Source organism: Pseudophryne corroboree, unplaced genomic scaffold (genome assembly GCF_028390025.1).
Source record: "Pseudophryne corroboree isolate aPseCor3 unplaced genomic scaffold, aPseCor3.hap2 scaffold_2176, whole genome shotgun sequence".
NCBI classification, from domain to species: domain Eukaryota; kingdom Metazoa; phylum Chordata; class Amphibia; order Anura; family Myobatrachidae; genus Pseudophryne; species Pseudophryne corroboree.
Window position 1 is genome coordinate 5,057 of NW_026968822.1, and position 21,346 is coordinate 26,402.

The 21,346-nt window shown below is 49.0% G+C and overlaps 1 protein-coding gene across 1 annotated transcript in view; it reads right to left on the minus strand.

The window, feature by feature from the left end:
• Window positions 1–635: 635 nt before the first annotated feature.
• Window positions 636–21,346, minus strand: part of LOC135006849 (shootin-1-like) — a gene marked incomplete at its 3' end in the record, with an annotated part of 37,865 nt that continues 17,154 nt past the window's right edge. Inside the window, exons 3-4 of the mRNA XM_063952061.1 lie at window positions 19,351–19,497; window positions 636–789 (exon numbers count right to left, since the gene is read on the minus strand). Coding sequence (XP_063808131.1) covers window positions 636–789; window positions 19,351–19,497 — 301 coding nt within the window. The remainder of the gene's footprint in view (window positions 790–19,350; window positions 19,498–21,346) is intronic.

Here is a 21,346-nt window from a genome sequence, read left to right on the forward strand (position 1 = left end):
CTCTTGGTAAGTGGCTCAAATTATGACAATAGTATATAATACGATTACTAGGGCTGCGTTGACATCATGCTGTGTCCTCAATCAGTGCACTGAACCAGAGAGCAGATACCAGAAATAAGAGACAGGGGCCTTAGTATGAGGTGGGAGAATGTGTGCTGCAGTACTGGTTCTATTATGTTTGTGTATTTATTATGGGATTTTTAACCTTTTCCTGACCACTAATGTTATTTATATTATTTAAATGTTTGATACAGCCTATATAGACCATCTATAGTGTTATATATTAATACCGTATTCCATACAGTATCCAGTGTATAAAAAGCCCAGTGATTACATTAATGTCCAGGGTTGTTACTGGGTTCTTCTACCGCTCCCTCAGACTCCGACACTCCAATGTCCGCAGCGTGGGAGAATGTGAACCCCTCTAGAAATCCTGGATTTGCCACTGCCCCTGGTGATACCTCTTACCCCAACCGTACTGACGTTCTATGTAATGCTACCTCCAGAGATGAATTTCTAATAGTAACAGAGGAAGACACATACAGGTGACCTCCTGGAAGAGGCGTCTCGGTAATGTCACATTATGAGGTGTTCTCTAGTGTCTCAGAGCATCACACAGAGAGAGGTCCAGATACCTGAATGTCTTAGATCCCTCACAATGGACTCAGAATTCTGTAACTTGGTCTCGAGATCTTTCTTCTCTTCTTCAAAGATCTCCAGTTGTTTCTTCAGGCTCTGGACCTCCTTTATAAGCTTGGCTTCATCCAGCTGGTCGTCCATTTCTTTCCTCTGAGTTAGGAGAAATAAGAATTTAAAAAAAACAAAGAAAAGATAATAGAACTATCATAAAAACATTTTAGGTGTTTCACTGCCCCTGTCACATGCAGCCCTGTCCTCACTGACATCTCCTGATATACTCTGTGCTGCTGGGGACACTGCTCCTCCCACTATATAACTCTCAGTCTGTGACTTCCTGCTGCCTCCATTCCCCTCCTCACATCATGTCACTGCCCCTGTTACATGCAGCCCTGTCCTCACTGACACATCACTCATCTCCTGATATACTCTGTGCTGCTGGGTATCCTGCTCCTCCCACTATATAAGTCTCAGTCTGTGGCTTCCTGCTACCTCCATTCCCCTCCTCACATCATGTCACTGCCCCTGTCACATGCAGCCCTGTCCTCACTGTCACATCACCCATCTCCTGATATACTCTGTGCTGCTGGGGTATCCTGCTCCTTCCACTATATAACTCAGTCTGTGGCTTCCTGCTGCCTCCATTCCCCTCCTCACATCCTGTCACTGCCCCTGTCACATGCAGCCCTGTCCTCACTGACACATCACTCATCTCCTGATATACTCTGTGCTGCTGGGGACCCTGCTCCTTCCACTATATAACTCAGTCTGTGGCTTCCTGCTGCCTCCATTCCCCTCCTCACATCATGTCACTGCCCCTGTCACATGCAGCCCTGTCCTCACTGTCACATCACCCATCTCCTGATATACTCTGTGCTGCTGGGGTATCCTGCTCCTTCCACTATATAACTCAGTCTGTGGCTTCCTGCTGCCTCCATTCCCCTCCTCACATCCTGTCACATGCAGCCCTGTCCTCACTGACACATCCCTCATCTCCTGATATACTCTGTGCTGCTGGGGACCCTGCTCTTTCCACTATATAACTCTCAGTCTGTGGCTTCCTGCTGCCTCCATTCCCCTTCTCACATCATGTCACTGCCCCTGTCACATGCAGCCCTGTCCTCACTGACACATCACTCATCTCCTGATATACTCTGTGCTGCTGGGGACCCTGCTCTTCCCACTATATAACTCTCAGTCTGTGGCTTCCTGCTGCCTCCATTCCCCTTCTCACATCATGTCACTGCCCCTGTCACATGCAGCCCTGTCCTCACTGACACATCACTCATCTCCTGATATACTCTGTGCTGCTGGGGTACCCTGCTCCTCCCACTATATAACTCTCAGTCTGTGGCTTCCTGCTGCCTCCATTCCCCTCCTCACATCCTGTCACTGCCCCTGTCACATGCAGCCCTGTCCTCACTGACACATCACTCATCTCCTGATATACTCTGTGCTGCTGGGGACCCTGCTCCTTCCACTATATAACTCTCAGTCTGTGGCTTCCTGCAGCCTCCATTCCCCTCCTCACATCATGTCACTGCCCCTGTCACATGCAGCCCTGTCCTCACTGACACATCACTCATCTCCTGATATACTCTGTGCTGCTGGATACCCTGCTCCTCTCACTATATAACTCTCAGTCTATGACTTCCTGCTGCCTCCATTCCCCTCCTCACATCATGTCACTGCACCTGTTACATGCAGCCCTGTCCTCACTGACACATCACTCATCTCCTGATATACTCTGTGCTGCTGGGGACCCTGCTCATCTCACTATATAACTCTCAGTCTGTGGCTTCCTGCTGCCTCCATTCCCCTCCTCACATCATGTCACTGCCCCTGTCACATGCAGCCCTGTCCTCAATGACACATCACTCATCTCCTGATATACTCTGTGCTGCTGGGGACCCTGCTCCTCCCACTATATAACTCTCAGTCTGTGGCTTCCTGCTGTCTCCATTCTCCTCCTCACATCATGTCACTGCCCCTGCCACATGCAGCCCTGTCCTCCCTGACACATCACTCATCTCCTGATATACTCTGTGCTGCTGGTGGACCATGCTCCCCCTACTATATAACTCTCAGTCTGTGGCTTCCTGCTGCCTCCATTCCCCTCCTCACATCATGTCACTGCCCCTGTCACATGCAGCCCTGTCCTCACTGACACATCACTCATCTCCTGATATACTCTGTGCTGCTGGGGGATCCTGCTCCTCCCACTATATAACTCTCAGTCTGTGGCTTCCTGCTGCCTCCATTCCCCTCCTAACATCATGTCACTGCCTCTGTCACATGCAGCCCTGTCCTCACTGACACATCACTCATCTCCTGATATACTCTGTGCTGCTGGGGACCCTGCTCCTCCCACTATATAACTCTCAGTCTGTGGCTTCCTGCTGCCTCCATTCCCCTCCTAACATCATGTCACTGCCTCTGTCACATGCAGCCCTGTCCTCACTGTCACATCACCCATCTCCTGATATACTCTGTGCTGCTGGGGTATCCTGCTCCTTCCACTATATAACTCAGTCTGTGGCTTCCTGCTGCCTCCATTCCCCTCCTCACATCCTGTCACTGCCCCTGTCACATGCAGCCCTGTCCTCACGGACACATCCCTCATCTCCTGATATACTCTGTGCTGCTGGGGACCCTGCTCTTTCCACTATATAACTCTCAGTCTGTGGCTTCCTGCTGCCTCCATTCCCCTTCTCACATCATGTCACTGCCCCTGTCACATGCAGCCCTGTCCTCACTGACACATCACTCATCTCCTGATATACTCTGTGCTGCTGGATACCCTGCTCCTCTCACTATATAACTCTCAGTCTATGACTTCCTGCTGCCTCCATTCCCCTCCTCACATCATGTCACTGCCCCTGTCACATGCAGCCCTGTCCTCACTGACACATCACTCATCTCCTGATATACTCTGTGCTGCTGGGGACCCTGCTCCTCCCACCATATAACTCTCAGTCTGTGGCTTCCTGCTGCCTCCATTCCCCTCCTCACATCATGTCACTGCTCCTGTCACATGCAGCCCTGTCCTCACTGACACATCACTCATCTCCTGATATGCTCTGTGCTGCTGGGGACCCTGCTCCTCTCACTATATAACTCTCAGTCTGTGACTTCCTGCTGCCTCCATTCCCCTCCTCACATCATGTCACTGCCCCTGTCACATGCAGCCCTGTCCTCACTGACACATCACTCATCTCCTGATATCCTCTGTGCTGCTGGGGATCCTGCTCCTCCCACTATATAACTCTCAGTCTGTGGCTTCCTGCTGCCTCCATTCCCCTCCTCACATCCTGTCACTGCCCCTGTCACATGCAGCCCTGTCCTCACTGACACGTCACTCATCTCCTGATATACTCTGTGCTGCTGGGGATCCTGCTCCTCCCACTATATAACTCTCAGTCTGTGGCTTCCTGCTGCCTTCATTCCCCTCCTCACAGCATGTCACTGCTCCTGTCACATGCAGCCCTGTCCTCACTGACACATCACTCATCTCCTGATATACTCTGTGCTGCTGGGGATCCTGCTCCTCCCACTATATAACTCTCAGTCTGTGGCTTCCTGCTGCCTCCATTCCCCTCCTCACATCCTGTCACTGCCCCTGTCACATGCAGCCCTGTCCTCACTGACACATCACTCATCTCCTGATATACTCTGTGCTGCTGGGGATCCTGCTCCTCCCACTATATAACTCTCAGTCTGTGGCTTCCTGCTGCCTCCATTCCCCTCCTCACATCCTGTCACTGCCCCTGTCACATGCAGCCCTGTCCTCATTGACACATCACTCATCTCCTGATATACTCTGTGCTGCTGGGGACCCTGCTCCTCCCACTATATAACTCTCAGTCTGTGGCTTCCTGCTGCCTCCATTCCCCTCCTCACATCATGTCACTGCTCCTGTCACATGCAGCCCTGTCCTCACTGACACATCACTCATCTCCTGATATACTCTGTGCTGCTGGGGACCCTGCTCCTCCCACTATATAACTCTCAGTCTGTGGCTTCCTGCTGCCTCCATTCCCCTCCTCACATCCTGTCACCGCCCCTTTGTGCTTCTGTGTGCTGTGAGCAGGTGTGTGCAGGAGAGCTCCATCAGTGGTAGCTGTGATATCGTGTTGCAGGGGGTTTCCCTGCTGGCTTCCCCAGGGGGTGGTAGATCCTCCTGGGGGAGAGAGCTCCCAGAGTGCAGGCCATGGCTCGGGCCCTAAACCAACAGCCAGACTAAAGACTTCCGGTGCCCTGACAGATTGTGCGGCTGGCCAGTCGGGGACATCCAGAAGAGGCAGCAATGGCAGTGCTAATGGTGCGGATTCAGTGAGGCAACTGGAGCCGCAGTCAGTTCCCCATAATATACCGGAGGATGCTGCTCTCCTGTGTGAGGAAACACAGGATCGAGCGGTGGCGGCTGCTACCAGCCCTGTCGGTGCGGCTCCAGTAAAAGAACTAGAGCCGTCAAATCCCCCAAAACTGTCCGAGGGTGCACCCCCATGTGCCGTAACAAGGGGTGGAATGGCAGCAGCTGCTGTCTGCCCTATGGACAGTGAAGTAGTGGGGGAGGGGATGAAGCCCTTTGATGCCAAAGAGAATGTGCCTGAGTCTCCTGGAAGTACTGAGGATGAGGAAGAGACATTTGACAGCCTCAGTGTGGAGGAGCTGCAGAAAGAATCAAAAAGAATAAGTGCAAGAATCGCTGATAAGAAAAAGAAAGGAAACTCCTGCTTTAAGTGGGAAAGACCTGTGCTGAGAGAGGCCATCCAGTCACTTTCTAAAGACCTGGAAAAGGTAAAAAATAAGTTGCATGAAAAGCGGTAAGAGAAAAGACAAAGAAATGGCAGAAACAGCAGTGCAAGGGTTACCTGACCAAGCAGCACTGCAAGAGTTACCTGACCAAGCAGCAGTGCAAGAGTTACCCGGCCAAGCAGCAGTGCAAGAGTTACCCGGCCAAACAGCAGTGCAAGAGTTACCTGGCCAAGAAGCAGCTCAGGTGTTGCAAGTGTCCATGCAGATGAGCTCTCAGGAAGCAGAAGGGAGTGGTGTCCAGAGCATGATCACAGAGGCTCCAGTGAGTACGGAAAGCAGTGCAAACCCCGGCCTACTGACTAATCTGGAGACTGACAGTGGTGTGCAGGAGAATGCAGGTGTGCCGGTCCATGCGGGGTCAGAGGTGCCTACTACATCAGCAGCTCAGCTTGGTCCCGCTCCCCCAGCAGTGGTGCCTCCTTCTGTAGTGATGGCTGCGTTGGATGAGCGTGAGGATGAGGTAAAGCGCACAGACTTCCAGTTGCACATGGAGGTAATTAAAGCAGAACTAATGTTGGGCACAAATGCAAAGAAAATAAAGTTAAAGGCTAGTGTACTAAGTAAATCAGCAAATGCCAGTAATGTGCCAATGACTGGGGAGGATCTGGGGGATAATGCTGGTGGGGACACTGTGCAATACTGCAGTACAGCACAGGGTATGCCGGCACTAGACAGAAGTACTCTGTCAGACGGTGGTAAAGACATTATTCAGTCTGTATATGGACAGATGGCTGCCCCAGCCAGGGCCAAGGCTGCTGCTGAATTGATTAGCCAGGAACAAAACAGGTGCAAAGGATTAAGCAATATAAATGTGGTTAATAAAAATGCAAATGCTATTGGAAATGTGAATAAACAGCCTGTTCCCGGTACAAAGTCTTATGCTAACATGGCTGCAAGGCCAAATGTTATTAATAATGTGTCACCAGTAATGGTCAGGCCTGGTCAGGTCAGTAAAAGAAGAAATCTTTTACAGTGTAATTGGGCAGGAACAGGTGAAGTTCCCACTAAAGATGTGTTCCTACAAATGATTTTCAGCCTTGGGTTCCATGCCTCGGATCTGTATGCCTGCATCCATCCAGTTAAGACGCCAGATTTTGATGTGAGCTTCCTGTCCTATCAGGGACTGCAGACGTTTTGGACGAAGTGGCAGGCATGCAGATCCGTGGAACCCTACAGTAGCTACAAAACAAACTTGGTTACTATACAGGATAAAGTTAAACTGACAATCTTGGTCAGGAACGAGTCAATTCCAGCCCAGGATATATTGTTCTGGTTATCCAGATTCTGTACTGTACAGTCCAACTTGATCAAGGTTGGTTTTACAATGGGAGTTTGGGGGGGAGCGTGGTCAGCTATGGTCCAATTAAAAAGTACAGACAGAGGTTTTATACATGTGCCTTCTGCTGCGTATATAGGCCGAGACCTTGTTCAATGTTTTTATTCAGGGCAACCCCGCACCTGCTTCAAATGCGGGGATTTTCGACACATGAGCAGTGATTGTAATGTTACCAAATGTACATTATGTGGGAAAATCGGACATGTTTCCAGGGATTGCAATGATGTCAAATGTAATTTGTGTGGTGAGAATGGCCATCCTTACAGCAGGTGCCCCTGGGCAAGTCACAATATGGAAAGTGAGAGAGAGCAGAGGGAGGAAACAACTAGGAATGAGAAAGAAGGTCAGGGAAAAGAACAGGGACCAGTTTTTGTGGGAGTAAGGACACGGAGTTCTGTAGACAAGGAATATGCCTTTCAAATGGTGAAAAACGGTAACAATAAAAAAAAGAGGAAAGGTGATGATGAGCAGGTAATCCTTACTAACAGATTTGATGTCTTTTCCACTGATGAGGAAGAGGAGGGTGAGGTGGTAAGGAATGGTGGAGAACCCATTTTTGTACCCAGAGTCAGCAAAAGAAAAGCAAAACAGAATAAAAAAACATCTGAAGTGGTAACTCTTGAAAAGGGTAAAAGTAAAAGAAGGAAATAGAAAGAACAAGTACAGGTTGAGTATCCCATGTCCAAATATTCCGAAATACGGACTTTTTTGAGTGAGAGTGAGATAGTGAAACCTTTGTTTTTTGATGGCTCAATGTACACAAACTTTGTTTAATACACAAAGTTATTAAAAATATTGTATTAAATGACCTTCAGGCTGTGTGTATAAGGTGTATATAAAACATAAATGAATTGTGTGCTTAGACTTAGGTCCCATCACCATGATAATAAGATTTTACTCACCGGTAAATCTATTTCTCGTAGTCCGTAGTGGATGCTGGGGACTCCGTAAGGACCATGGGGAATAGCGGCTCCGCAGGAGACTGGGCACAGCTAAGAAAGAATTAGGACTACCTGGTGTGCACTGGCTCCTCCCACTATGACCCTCCTCCAGACTTCAGTAAGGATACTGTGCCCGGAAGAGCTGACACAATAAGGAAAGGATTTTGAATCCCAGGTAAGACTCATACCAGCCACACCAATCACACCGTATAACTCGTGATATTATACCCAGTTAACAGTATGAACATAACAGAGCCTCTCAACAGATGGCTCAACAATAACCCTTTTAGTTAACAATAACTATATACAAGTATTGCAGACAGTCCGCACTTGGGACGGGCGCCCAGCATCCACTACGGACTACGAGAAATAGATTTACCGGTGAGTAAAATCTTATTTTCTCTAACGTCCTAGTGGATGCTGGGGACTCCGTAAGGACCATGGGGATTATACCAAAGCTCCCAAACGGGCGGGAGAGTGCGGATGACTCTGCAGCACCGAATGAGAGAACTCCAGGTCCTCCTCAGCCAGGGTATCAAATTTGTAGAATTTTGCAAACGTGTTTGCCCCTGACCAAGTAGCAGCTCGGCAAAGTTGTAAAGCCGAGACCCCTCGGGCAGCCGCCCAAGAAGAGCCCACTTTCCTCGTGGAATGGGCTTTTACAGATTTAGGCTGTGGCAGGCCAGCCACAGAATGCGCAATCTGAATTGTGCTACAAATCCAGCGAGCAATAGTCTGCTTTGAAGCAGGAGCACCCATCTTGTTTGGTGCATACAGGATAAATAGCGAGTCAGTCTTCCTGACTCCAGCCGTCCTGGAAACATAAATTTTCAAGGCCCTGACTACGTCCAGTAACTTGGAGTCCTCCAAATCCCTAGTAGCCGCAGGCACCACGATAGGTTGGTTCAAGTGAAAAGCTGATACCACCTTAGGAAGAAATTGGGGACGAGTCCTCAATTCTGCCCTATCCATATGGAAAATCAAATAGGGGCTTTTACATGACAAAGCCGCCAATTCTGACACCCGCCTTGCCGAAGCCAAGGCAAAAAGCATGACCACTTTCCACGTGAGATATTTTAAATCCACGGTTTTGAGTGGCTCAAACCAATGTGACTTTAGGAAACCCAACACCACGTTGAGGTCCCACGGTGCCACTGGGGGTAAAAAAGGAGGCTAAATATGCAGCACTCCCTTGACAAATGTCTGAACTTCAGGCAGTGAAGCCAGTTCTTTTTGGAAGAAAATCGACAGAGCCGAAATCTGGACCTTAATGGAACCCAATTTTAGGCCCATAGTCACCCCCGACTGTAGGAAGTGCAGAAATCGACCTAACTGGAATTCCTCCGTTGGGGCCTTCCTGGCCTCACACCACGCAACATATTTTCGCCATATGCGGTGATAATGTTGTACGGTTACATCTTTCCTAGCTTTAATAAGCGTAGGAATGACTTCCTCCGGAATACCCTTTTCTTTTAGGATCCGGCGTTCAACCGCCATGCCGTCAAACGCAGCCGCGGTAAGTCTTGGAACAGACAGGGCCCCTGCAGCAGCAGGTCCTGTCTGAGCGGCAGAGGCCATGGGTCCTCTGAGATCATTTCTTGAAGTTCCGGGTACCAAGCTCTTCTTGGCCAATCCGGAACAATGAGTATAGTTCTTACGCCTCTTCTCCTTATTATCCTCAGTACCTTGGGTATGAGAGGAAGAGGAGGGAACACATAAACCGACCGGTACACTACGGTGTCACTAGAGCGTCCACAGCTATCGCCTGAGGGTCTCTTGACCTGGCGCAATATTTTTCCAGCTTTTTGTTTAAGCGGGATGCCATCATGTCTACCTGTGGCCTTTCCCAACGGTTTACAATCAGTTGGAAAACTTCTGGATGAAGTCCCCACTCTCCCGGGTGGAGGTCGTGCCTGCTGAGGAAGTCTGCTTCCCAGTTGTCTACTCCCGGAATGAACACTGCTGACAGTGCTAACACGTGATTTTCCGCCCAACGGAGAATCCCTGTGGCTTCTTCCATCGCCGCCCTGCTTCTTGTGCCGCCCTGTCGATTTACATGGGCGACCGCCGTGATGTTGTCTGACTGGATCAGAACCGGACGGTTTTGAAGCAGGGGCTTTGCTCGACTTAGGGCATTGTAAATGGCCCTCAGTTCCAGAACATTTATGTGTAGGGAAGTCTCCTGACTCGACCAAAGTCCTTGGAAGTTTCTTCCCTGAGTGACTGCCCCCCAGCCCCGAAGGCTGGCATCCGTGGTCACCAGGACCCAGTCCTGTATGCCGAATCTGCGGCCCTCTCTGAGATGAGCACTCTGCAGCCACCACAGCAGAGACACCCTGGTCCTCGGAGACAGGGTTATCAACCGATGCATTTGAAGATGCGATCCGGACCATTGGTCCAACAGGTCCCACTGAAAAGTTCTGGCATGGAACCTGCCGAATGGAATCGCTTCGTAGGAAGCTACCATCTTTCCCAGGACCCGCGTGCAATGATGCACCGACACCTGTTTTGGTTTCAGGAGGCCACTCACTAGAGACGACAGCTCCTCGGCTTCCTCCTCTGGGAGAAACACTTTTTTCTGGACCGTGTCCAGAATCATCATTTCGGCCATTACCTTGGTAAATACCCTCGGTGCCTTGGACAGGCCGAACGGCAACGTCTGGAATTGGTAATGACAATCCTGTACCACAAATCTGAGGTACTCCTGGTGAGGATGGTAAATGGGGACATGCAGGTAAGCATCCTTGATGTCCAGAGATACCATGTAATCTCCCTCTTCCAGGCTTGCAATAACCGCCCTGAGCGATTCCATCTTGAACTTGAATTTTTTCAAATATGTGTTCAAGGATTTCAAATTTAAAATGGGTCTCACCGAACCGTCCGGTTTCGGCACCACAAATAGTGTGGAATAGTAACCCCGGCCTTGTTGAAGTAGGGGCACCTTGACTATCACCTGCTGGGAATACAGCTTGTGAATTGCCTCTACCACAGCCTCCCTTTCTGAAGGAGTCGTTGGTAAGGCAGATTTGAGGAAACGGCGGGGGGGTGGGGGGGGGATGTCTCGAATTCCAGCCTGTACCCCTGAGATACCACTTGAAGGATCCAGGGATCTACCTGTGAGCGAGCCCACTGATTGCTGAAGTTTTTGAGACGGCCCCCCACCGTACCTGGCTCCGCCTGCTGAGCCCCAGCGTCATGCGGCGGACTTAGCAGAAGAAGCGGGGGAGGACTTTTGTTCCTGGGAACTGGCTGTATGCTGCAGCTTTTTCCCCCTACCTCTGCCTCTGGGCAGAAAGGACGCTCCTCTACCCCGTCTGCTCTTTTGGGGGCGAAAGGACTGCACCTGATAATATGGTGCTCCCTTTGGTTGTGAGGGGACATGTGGCAAAAATGACGACTTCCCAGCTGTTGCTGTGGAAACTAAGTCTGAAAGACCATCCCCGAACAACTCCTCACCCTTATAAGGCAAAACTTCCATGTGCCTTTTGGAATCTGCATCCCCTGTCCACTGGCGAGTCCATAAGCCTCTCCTGGCACAAATGGACAGTGCACTTATTTTTGATGCCAGCCGGCAAATATCCCTCTGTGCATCTCTTATGTAAAAGACAGCATCTTTAATATGCTCTACATTTAGCAATATAGTGCCCCTGTCTAGGGTGTCAATGTTCTCTGACAGGGAGTCTGACCATGCAGCTGCCGCACTGCACATCCATGCTGAGGCAATAGCTGGTCTCAGTATAATACCAGTGTGTGTATATATAGCTTTTTGGAGAGCCTCCTGCTTTCTGTCAGCAGGTTCCTTTAGGGCGGCCGTATCTTGGGACGGCAGTGCCACCTTTTTTGATAAGCGCGTAAGTGCTTTATCCACTTTAGGGGGTGTTTCCCAACGTGACCTATCCTCTGACGGGAAAGGGAACGCCTTTAGCAATTTTTTTGAAATTACAAATTTTTTATCAGGGGAAGCCCACGCTAGTTCACACACGTCATTTAATTCTTCAGAAGGGGGAAAAACTACTGGTAGTTTTTTCTCCCCAAACATAATACCCTTTTTTGTGGTACCTGGGGTCACCTCAGAAATGTGTAAAACATTTTTCATTGCCTCAATCATATAACGAGTGGCCCTATTGGACATTACATTAGTCTCTTCGTCGTCGACACTGGTATCAGTATCCGTGTCGACATCTGTGTCTGTCACCTGAGGTAGCGGGCGTTTTAGAGCCCCTGATGACTTTTGAGACGTCTGGGCAGGCACGGGCTGAGAAGCCGGCTGCCCCACATTTGGCATGTCGTCAAATTTTTTATGTAAGGAGTCGACACTTTCGCGTAATTCCTTCCACAAGTCCATCCACTCCGGTGTCTGCCCCGCAGGGGGTGACAACACATTTATAGGCACCTGCTCCTCCTCCACATAAGTCTCCTCATCAAACATGTCGACACAGCCGTACCGACACACCGCACACACACAGGGAATGCTCTGACAGAAGACAGGACCCCACAAAGCCCTTTGGGGAGACAGAGAGAGAGTATGCCAGCACACACCAGAGTGCTATATAATACAGGGATTAACTAAATTATATCCCCTATAGCTGCTATGTATGTATTTTGCGCCTAAATTTAGTGCCCCCCCTCTCTTTTTTACCCTTTTCTGTAGTGTAGACTGCAGGGGAGAGCCAGGGAGCGTCCTTCCAGCGGAACTGTGAGGGAAAAATGGCGCCAGTGTGCAGAGGGAGATAGCTCCGCCCCTTTTTCGCGGACTTTTCTCCCGCTTTTTTTATGGATTCTGGCAGGGGTATTCATCACATATATAGCCTCTGGGGCTATATATTGTGATATATTTGCCAGCCAAGGTGTATTTATTGCTTCTCAGGGCGCCCCCCCCCCCCAGCGCCCTGCACCCTCAGTGACCGGAGTGTGAAGTGTGTATGAGGAGCAATGGCGCACAGCTGCAGTGCTGTGCGCTACCTTGGTGAAGACTGATGTCTTCTGCCGCCGATTTTCCGGATTCTTCTTGCTTCTGGCTCTGTAAGGGGGGCGGCGGCGCGGCTCCGGGACCGAACACCAATGGCCGGTTCCATGCGGTCGATCCCTCTGGAGCTAATGGTGTCCAGTAGCCTAAGAAGCCCAAGCTACCACCAGTTAGGTAGGTTCGCTTCTTCTCCCCTTAGTCCCTCGCTGCAGTGAGTCTGTTGCCAGCAGATCTCACTGTAAAATAAAAAACCTAAAATATACTTTCTTTCTAGGAGCTCAGGAGAGCCCCTAGTGTGCATCCAGCTCGGCCGGGCACAGGATTCTAACTGAAGTCTGGAGGAGGGTCATAGTGGGAGGAGCCAGTGCACACCAGGTAGTCCTAATTCTTTCTTAGCTGTGCCCAGTCTCCTGCGGAGCCGCTATTCCCCATGGTCCTTACTGAGTCCCCAGCATCCACTAGGACGTTAGAGAAATCTCATTATGGTATGCAATTATTCCAAAATACGGAAAAATCCCATATCCAAAATACCTCTGGTCCCAAGCATTTTGGATAAGGGATACTCAACCTGTACTGGTAGAAGATGATAGTGGAGAAAGCGGAGAGGAGGAGGTACAGGAGGGTCTAGAATGGGACCCCAGGGGCACAGAGTTGGTGGAAAAAGAGGTGGCCAGGGATTCAGAGGTTGGAAACGGGCATAGTCCTATTGATGAAATGGAAATAGGGGAGACTCAATAGGTAGGAGGAGGAAGAAGAGATTTACATGGACTCTTCTGGTTCAATAATTGAACCAATCGGAGCACCTGCATGTGACTCACTGGGGGTTCCAGGCTTGGCACCTAGATCTGAGCGCAAACCACCAGATCCTGGACCCTCACAGAGTAATGATGACCTGTCCCAAGGGTTAGGTAAGGGGGATGGCATGTTGGGTGTCATTGGGGAGAGGGAAACCCCTCCCAAAGGGAAAGAGATACGAGAATCCAGGTCTTCAAATATGGGGTCAGGGAAAGATGTAAAGGAAAAGTGAGCAAGGTTCTGCTTCTTTAACCAAATGAAACATGGATCCCCAACCCATACAATGTGCCACCATTAATGTGGCTTCCGTAATTTCCGAACGTGCTCGTTTTCTGGTGGTCATTCCGAGTTTATCGCTCGCTAGCAGTTTTTAGCAGCTGTGCAAATGCTATGCCGCCGCCCACTGGGAGTGTATTTTAGCTTAGCAGAAGTGCAAACGAAAGGATCGCAGAGCAGCAGCAAAAAAAATGTGTGCAGTTTTAGAGTAGCTCAATACCGACTCAGCGCTTGCGATCACTTCAGACTGTTCAGTTCCTGTTTTGACGTCACGAACACGCCCGGCGTTCGCCCAGCCACGCCTGCGTTTTTCCGAACACTCCCTGAAAACAGTCAGTTGACACCCAGAAACGCCCTCTTCCTGTCAATCACTCTGCGGCCAGCAGTGCGACTAAAAAGCTTAGCTAGACCTTGTGTGAAACTACATCGTTCGTTGCAATTGTACGACGCGAGTGCACATTCCGCCGCATTCGCATGCGCAGAAGTGCCTTTTTTTGCCTCATCGCTGCACAGCGAACGAATGCAGCTAGCGATCAACTCGGAATGACCACCTCTGTCCTTTGATTTTTTCAATACGATTGAGATTTACTTTTTATTTTTGCAAGAGACCAGAATTAGTAGGTTGGACATCCTCCACAAGGTGAAGCGTGAGTGGAGGCGTGGGCCTTCCTACTGGTCTCTTGCGGCCGAGCCGTACGGTGGGGTGGCAGTACTTTTTACTGGTATGGTAACTGTGCACAGGGTTATAGAATTACAGGCAGGTAGATGTATGATTTTAGATGTCAACCTGAGGGGACATGACCTGAGGCTCATTAATATCTATGGGCCACAGTCAAAGTGGGACAGGAAATGTCTCTTCAGGGAGATAAAAGCGTTCCTTTTTACGGCCCAGCAGATTGTCTTTGGTTGTGATTTCAATACCATTATCAGGCCAAAAGACAGGGGAGGTTCAAGGACATCCCTGGGTCCTGATTCCAATTTTTTAGTTAGCATGGTTAGACAGGCGGGTCTGGTGGATGTGCATGTTCGCCATTTCCCAGACCGCACGGGTTACACCTATTTTAGTGGTAGTCGTAGGTCTAGGATAGATAGGTTTTTTGTTAAGGGAACTTTGAAAACTTTGCCTCCAGAGGTAAAGCTAGTAGAGTTCTCTGGTCACGCTTTTCTCTCTATTACTAATGTGAAGATATCGGGTTCCAAATCACTGACGTTTGGTGGTAGATGAAAAACCAACAGTGGTTTATTGACAGAATAAGTTATAACACAGTTCAGCGCACTTCTGTGATCCAATTCTACATGATGATTCCCTCTTGGAACTCCTGACAGAACATTACTTCTTAAGGCCCGTATTCATGGGCAGATGTGGGAGAGATGTGTGCTAAGCGAACCGTTCAGCACACATCTCTCCCCCCACTCAGCACAGTGCGTTGTGTGCCGAGCGTGCGGGGAGAGCCGCTCATTTCACTCAGTGGGTGAAGTGAGCGACCTGCTAGATTGGCCTGCATGCAGACCAATCTAGCACCAGCGATAGCGATGCGCGGGGCTGCGCATCGCTATCACTGTGGGGGGTACACACGGAGTGATTGCTGCTTGAAATCTAAGCAATCCAGTCAGATTGCTTAGATTTTAAGCTGCGATCGCTCCGTGAGTACCCCCCTTTAGCCAGTCACCTACAACATTCTCCCCTTACCCCAGCTCACACTCTCCCTGTCCCTCAGTCGAGGTCACTCCCCTTGTCCCCCCCCCATCTATGCCTCACACAAGCAGAGTGAGGGGGTCACAGAGGAGTGGAGACGAGGTGTCTGGGTTCCTGCACACAATGGGGTGTACATGATAAGATTAGGCCCAGACATAACCCGTTTACTGTTTAACCTGCTCATCTTACTCCCATCTGATTGTGCAGCTAGGGGACTTACATTACAATGGCCTGACTTACCTATATTACACAACTCTGGCCTACACTTATCCTGCTACCAGTTACATTGCACACAGTATAACTAAATAACCTACATCTTCCAAATATAGCAGATAAACATAACTGTACACTGTAACAATAACATCATACAATATAATACAATATTGCCTAGTATATAGCCAAATACAGATCGGCAATTAGAGTAGTCCATGGGATTGGACCAGGGCTAAGAAGTAATTGCGTGTCTTTTATCACTGTGTGACACAACGTGCCGGCTGTGTCGTTACAACTTTGAATGCTTCAAAAGCTACTCAGAAAGGACGGGGCCTATGGCGCTTGAGCTCTGAGCTCCTAAAGGAAAAAAGTGTTAGACAATTCTTTAGAGACTTCTTTCAATCTCAGGAAACAATTTTGGAGGCAGGTTGGAGTAGATCTGAGTGGTGGGAAGAAACTAAAAAGAGAATTTGGAGACTCTTCCATAGGCTGGTAGCAAAAAAAGAACTTGATAAGAAGGAATATCTATCAGAACCTGAGAAGGAAAATGGATTTCTTAATCTCTGAGTGTGGAGATAGTGGGGAAATCTCCCGGGTGAAAGCTCAGATGAAGGAATATCAGTATAAACGACTGGATTCCTTGGTAGTGGAGAGGGATTTTAGAAAGTACCACTCGCCTGATCCCTACCAAAGCTGTGGAAAATCAGTCAAGGTGAAGGAGGTGAGGGGTCTGCATGACAGACAGGGTGTCCTTCAAGAGGACAAGGAAGGCATCCTGAATGTTATTGGATCCTATTACTCCAATCTTTTGTCTGAGCAGCCACTTATCAGAGAAAGGATGGAAACATTTCTAAGGGAGACTCCTGGTCTTTGTAACCCAGATGCCTCTATTGAAACTTTGGGAAATAATGTGACCGCAGAGGAAATCAGGAAGGCGATTGAAGGATTAAATTTAAAGAAGTCTCCAGGCCCAGATGGGTTAACATCTGAGTTTTATATAGCTTTTGCAGACCTCTTGATTCCCTGCCTTGTAGAAGTACATAATGAGTGCCTGGACGAGGGAATTCTCCCTCCTTCTATGAGGTTATCTGCTCTCATATTGTTGTCCAAAGGTAAGGATCCTTCTCGCAATGAGAAGTGGGGCCCCATCGCCCTTCTCAATACAAATAGAAAGAATTTGGCAAAAGTACTTTTCAATAGGTTGTCAGAGTTTTCTGAACAACTGCTTTCCCCATCTCACCACTGTACTGTGAAGGGCCGCGGCACCTTTAGTGCAGTCCTTGGCGTCCGGGAGGCCATAGAGCAGTGCCGTGTTGAGAAAAGGGGAAAGTACTTGCTGGCATTAGATCAGTCTAAGGCTTTTGACCGAGTAAATCATGAGTACATGTGGGCCTTGCTTGAAAGGTATGGATTTCCAGTCAGGGTGGTGAATTGGCTAAGAACAATATACAGTCAGGCCGAGAGCTTCCCACTTGTTAATGGTAGGGTGGGTCCTACCTTTGGGGTGAGCTCTGGTGTTCGTCAAGGATGCCCCCAGAGCCCCCTTCTATATGTATTTGGGATCGATCCCTTCATCAGAAGGGTAGAGAACGGTACAGTGGGAGGAGTTCAGCTGGGAGTGGAGTTCCCTCTGAAGGTAGTGGCTTATGCAGATGATGTCACAGTGCTTCTGTCATCAGTGGCAGATGCACGTGAAGTAGAAAATCTCATCTGTGAATACTCTGAAGCTTCGTGCTCCAGAATAAACCATGAGAAGTGTGAAGTTTTCTGGATGGGGGAGGATGGCGAGGAATTTTGCCTTCCGGATAGCCTCCCCCCGGCCACTTCACAGATAAAGATTTTAGGCATCTGTTTCGACCATGGTGACTATGCCACTCTAAATTGGGAGAGAACACTGGAAAATGCTGCCCGGAAAGTAGAGAGCTGGAAGAGATGGAAATTTTGTTACAGGGAAAAGGTTGACTTGTGCAAAACCTACCTGATCCCGATCTTTCTGTACGTCAGCTATGTGTGCTTCTTGCCTCAATCTTTATGGACCAAATTGAACTCTCTGTTCTTTATGTTACTTTGGAGGAACAGAATAAATATAGTCAAGAGGGGCATCACTTATAAGTCACGGAAAGACGGGGGTTTGAGTATTGTCAACCCTGTGGTCTTTACTTTTGTAAAACTTTATTTTGGGAGCCTAGTGTTAGAGACTCCCCCTCGATGGGTAAGTGGCTTTGGGATCTGGGTGTCTCCCTTCCTCTGGTTTTGGTTAGAAGGAGGTCAAGTGAAGAGTCCTCAAATTCGGCATGGTTATCTTCCGATCTACGTTATCCAGTGCTTGAAAGTGATAAAGCGTTGGGGTCTGGAAGTGGAGGAAGTCAAAAGTCTTTCCAGGAAGGAGTTGGGGGAGAGGATTTTGTGAACCCAATTTCATGTTCCGCTGTCACTAAGGGATTGCCCGAGCGATGTCGCTTCAGCAGGGTTGGCTCTGATTAATTCGGAGAGAATACAGCTGAAGTTCAGAGATATTGCTTGGCTTTCTTTCCACGGGAAGCTTTACGTAAAGGGGCACATGATGTGGAGAAATGCCAGTGATCGTGGTTGTCCACGGGAGGAATGTCTAGGGGAGGTGGAGACAATGGACCATTTCCTGATCAAGTGTCCCTTTAATGTAACAGTTTACTAGAGAGTTTCAGGAGCTCTGGGTATCCCGTGCCTTTCGGGGCTTAGTTACCCTGAGTGGGCTTATGGAGCTTTCAAAAGATATGGTAGATTTAATTTGACCACCATTTTTTAGTCAGTTTAGCAGTTAGATATTACACTTGGATGGCACGGTGTCAGGTGTCCATAAGAAATAAAGTCCTTCCCTGTGAAGTGGTGGTGGATTTAATTCTGCACGAGGTGGAAAGGATGATGGTTCTGGATAAGGAGAGGATGGATGCTGTCAGGTGGTCCCGTTGGTGGGGCTCCTGAAACCCCCTTGAGTGGGCGGTAGAAGTCCTCTCTAAATCTAGCTTTAGGGTCTTTTCTTCATTTCACATCCCATAGATTTTAAGTACTTTCATTTTTTATGGAATAGGTTTGCATACATCTAACTAGCTTTGCTCAGTTTTTCTTAAACATAAGTGTGTAGGTTTGGGTGGAGTGTTGGTGAGGGAGGTGGTTGGTTTGGAGTATTATTTCTAAATATTTATATATACAGTGTATATTATTTATTCAAGGAACGTAAATTTGAGTTCTGTTTGTTAATCATTATTTTTTTTTATTTTTTTTGCATAATGTATTATTTATTTATTTGTTTTCTGTATATATTGTAAATTTTGATGCAAGTTTTAAATAACTGAAACATTTCCTGATATACTCTGTGCTGCTGGGCACCCTGCTTCTCCCACTATATAACTCTCAGTCTGCGTCTCCCTGCTGCTGATATACTCTGTGCTGCTGGGTACCATGCTCCTCCCACTACAAAACGCTCAGTCTGAGGCTTCCCGCTGCTTATACTCTGTACTGCTGGGGACACTGCTCCTCCCACTATATAACTCTCAGTCTGTGGCTTCCCGCTGCTGATATACTCTGTGCTGCTGGGGACACTGCTCCTCCCACTATATAACTCTCAGTCTGTCTCCCTGCTGCTGATATACTCTGTGCTGCGGGGGACACTGCTCCTCCCACCAATAACGCTTACCTTCAGCTGATGGAGGATTCTCTCCTCTTCCAGAACATGAGATAACTTTGCGTTCTCCTCTAGAGCTGTGAGGAGCCGCTGGTCGGGGGCACTATTCTGGAGCAGGAGGCAGCTTTGGCGTTTAAGCTGGTTCTGTTCAATGTACATCTGGAAGACAGCAGAAGCATGGCGTCACCCTCTGTGAGGACGGTCAGTGAGAGTGCTGCGACTCCGCAGGATATTTATAAAATCCTTCGGGGGCCATACAAAAATGATCAACTTAAAAATTACTCTGCCCCCCAGTAGTTATGCCCCTTAGAGGTACTGAGTGTGCGGGAGGCACGTGTCCCGGCCGTTGCTATGGAGCTGGGACGCCGCACCTCCCGCTGACCCCGCTCGGTGCCTAGCAACAGGCGGATGCCAGGTGCAAGGTTTTCTGGTCCCCGCCCGGCGCCTAGCAACAGGTGCCGGGCACTGTAAGCAGACGGATCCCTAGCAACGGGGACGCCGGAGGCAGACGGCGTTCCCCGTTGCTGGGTAACTAAGTACCCAGCTGTGTACAAGGACGCGTAGCGGGACAGCTGCACGATATTTGCAATTAAGGAGTTTCTTCTGTGATTGGTGCAGCACCATTTATATTCTCTTCCTGGTCACTCCAAAGACGCTGGTGATAGTTCCTGCTTCTGTGTGAACCTGTCAGCTCGTTGGAGATCCTGCCTGTGTTGTGCTGGGACCTGGAGTCTTGACCAGATCTTGCAGCCGGTGTTCAGGTTTTCATGGAGTATCCACGCTAATAGTTCTTTGTTTATATTTATATCTGTAACATCTCTGAGCATTGTTGCTCTCACTGTTTATTTGCTTATAACATCTAAGACCATTGTTGTTCTCATTATCACTCGTGCATTGGTGTTGCAGGGTTAGTTAGGTTCCCCCTTACTCACTCGCAGTCTCGGATGGTGCCTTGTCACTTAATAAGACCGGGGGGGGGGGGGGGCATCAGAGTTTGGGCGTACCTAATTTGTCCATTCAAATGCGTCTGCTGTGGGCAGAAGAACTCTAGCATCGCAGGCACCATCCGACCACTAAGAGGGGTAACGGAGTCAGGGGTAGAGCACGAGTTGTTGCAGACATCAATTCTAGCTGCAGCTTTACCTGTGAGTACTGGAACTTCCCAGTTGTCGCATACTCCCCTGAGTTCCAGGTACTCATCCGTAACAGTATCACCAGCCAAAAAAACGTAGCTCCGTGGGTGGTTTGTCCAACACAAAATCCGGCTCAGAATCTGGCGGGCCAGATCCAAGGTTTGACCCAGCAGCTACGGGATCTTACTCTTTGAATGGACTTTCAGGAGGAAACTCGTAGGACCCAGATTGTCACATTATCCGCTCCCAGGAAGCCTAAGCTAAACCTCCCAGATTGTTTACGGCCTCCAGAAAACCTGTTTGTGAACTTCCGGGAAAGTTGCAAGCTGTATTTCAAGCTCAGGACTTTCTCTTCGGGCACTGAGACCCAGCGAGTAGGGATCATAATGTCCCTGTTACAAGGTGACCCACAGTCTCTATGATGATCCAGATCGGGCAGCGTCCGCAGGGGCCCATCTTCGTTCTCTTAAACAAGGGAGAAACTCTTCTGAGGTGTATTGTACCGAATTTCGCAGATGGGCCAATGATTGTGGCTGGAATGACCCAGCACTTCAGAGTCAGTTCCGGTTAGGATTAACAGAACAAATCAAGGATTTTCTCGTCCAATATCCTTCTACGGCCACCCTGGATGCACTCATGGAGTTAGCCATCAAATGAGATAGGCGGATTCGGGAACAAAGAATGGAGAAAAAGGTCCCCTCACCTACGTCTCGTTGGACGGTGCCAGAGGTTGTAGGGGATATGGAGGAACCCATGCAAATCGTGGCTTTCCATTTAACACCTCAAGAGAAGGCGAGACGTCGTACTCTTGGACTGTGTCTCTATTGCGGGACCAAGGGACATCTGGTGAACATTTGTCCTCAGAAAGCGGAAAA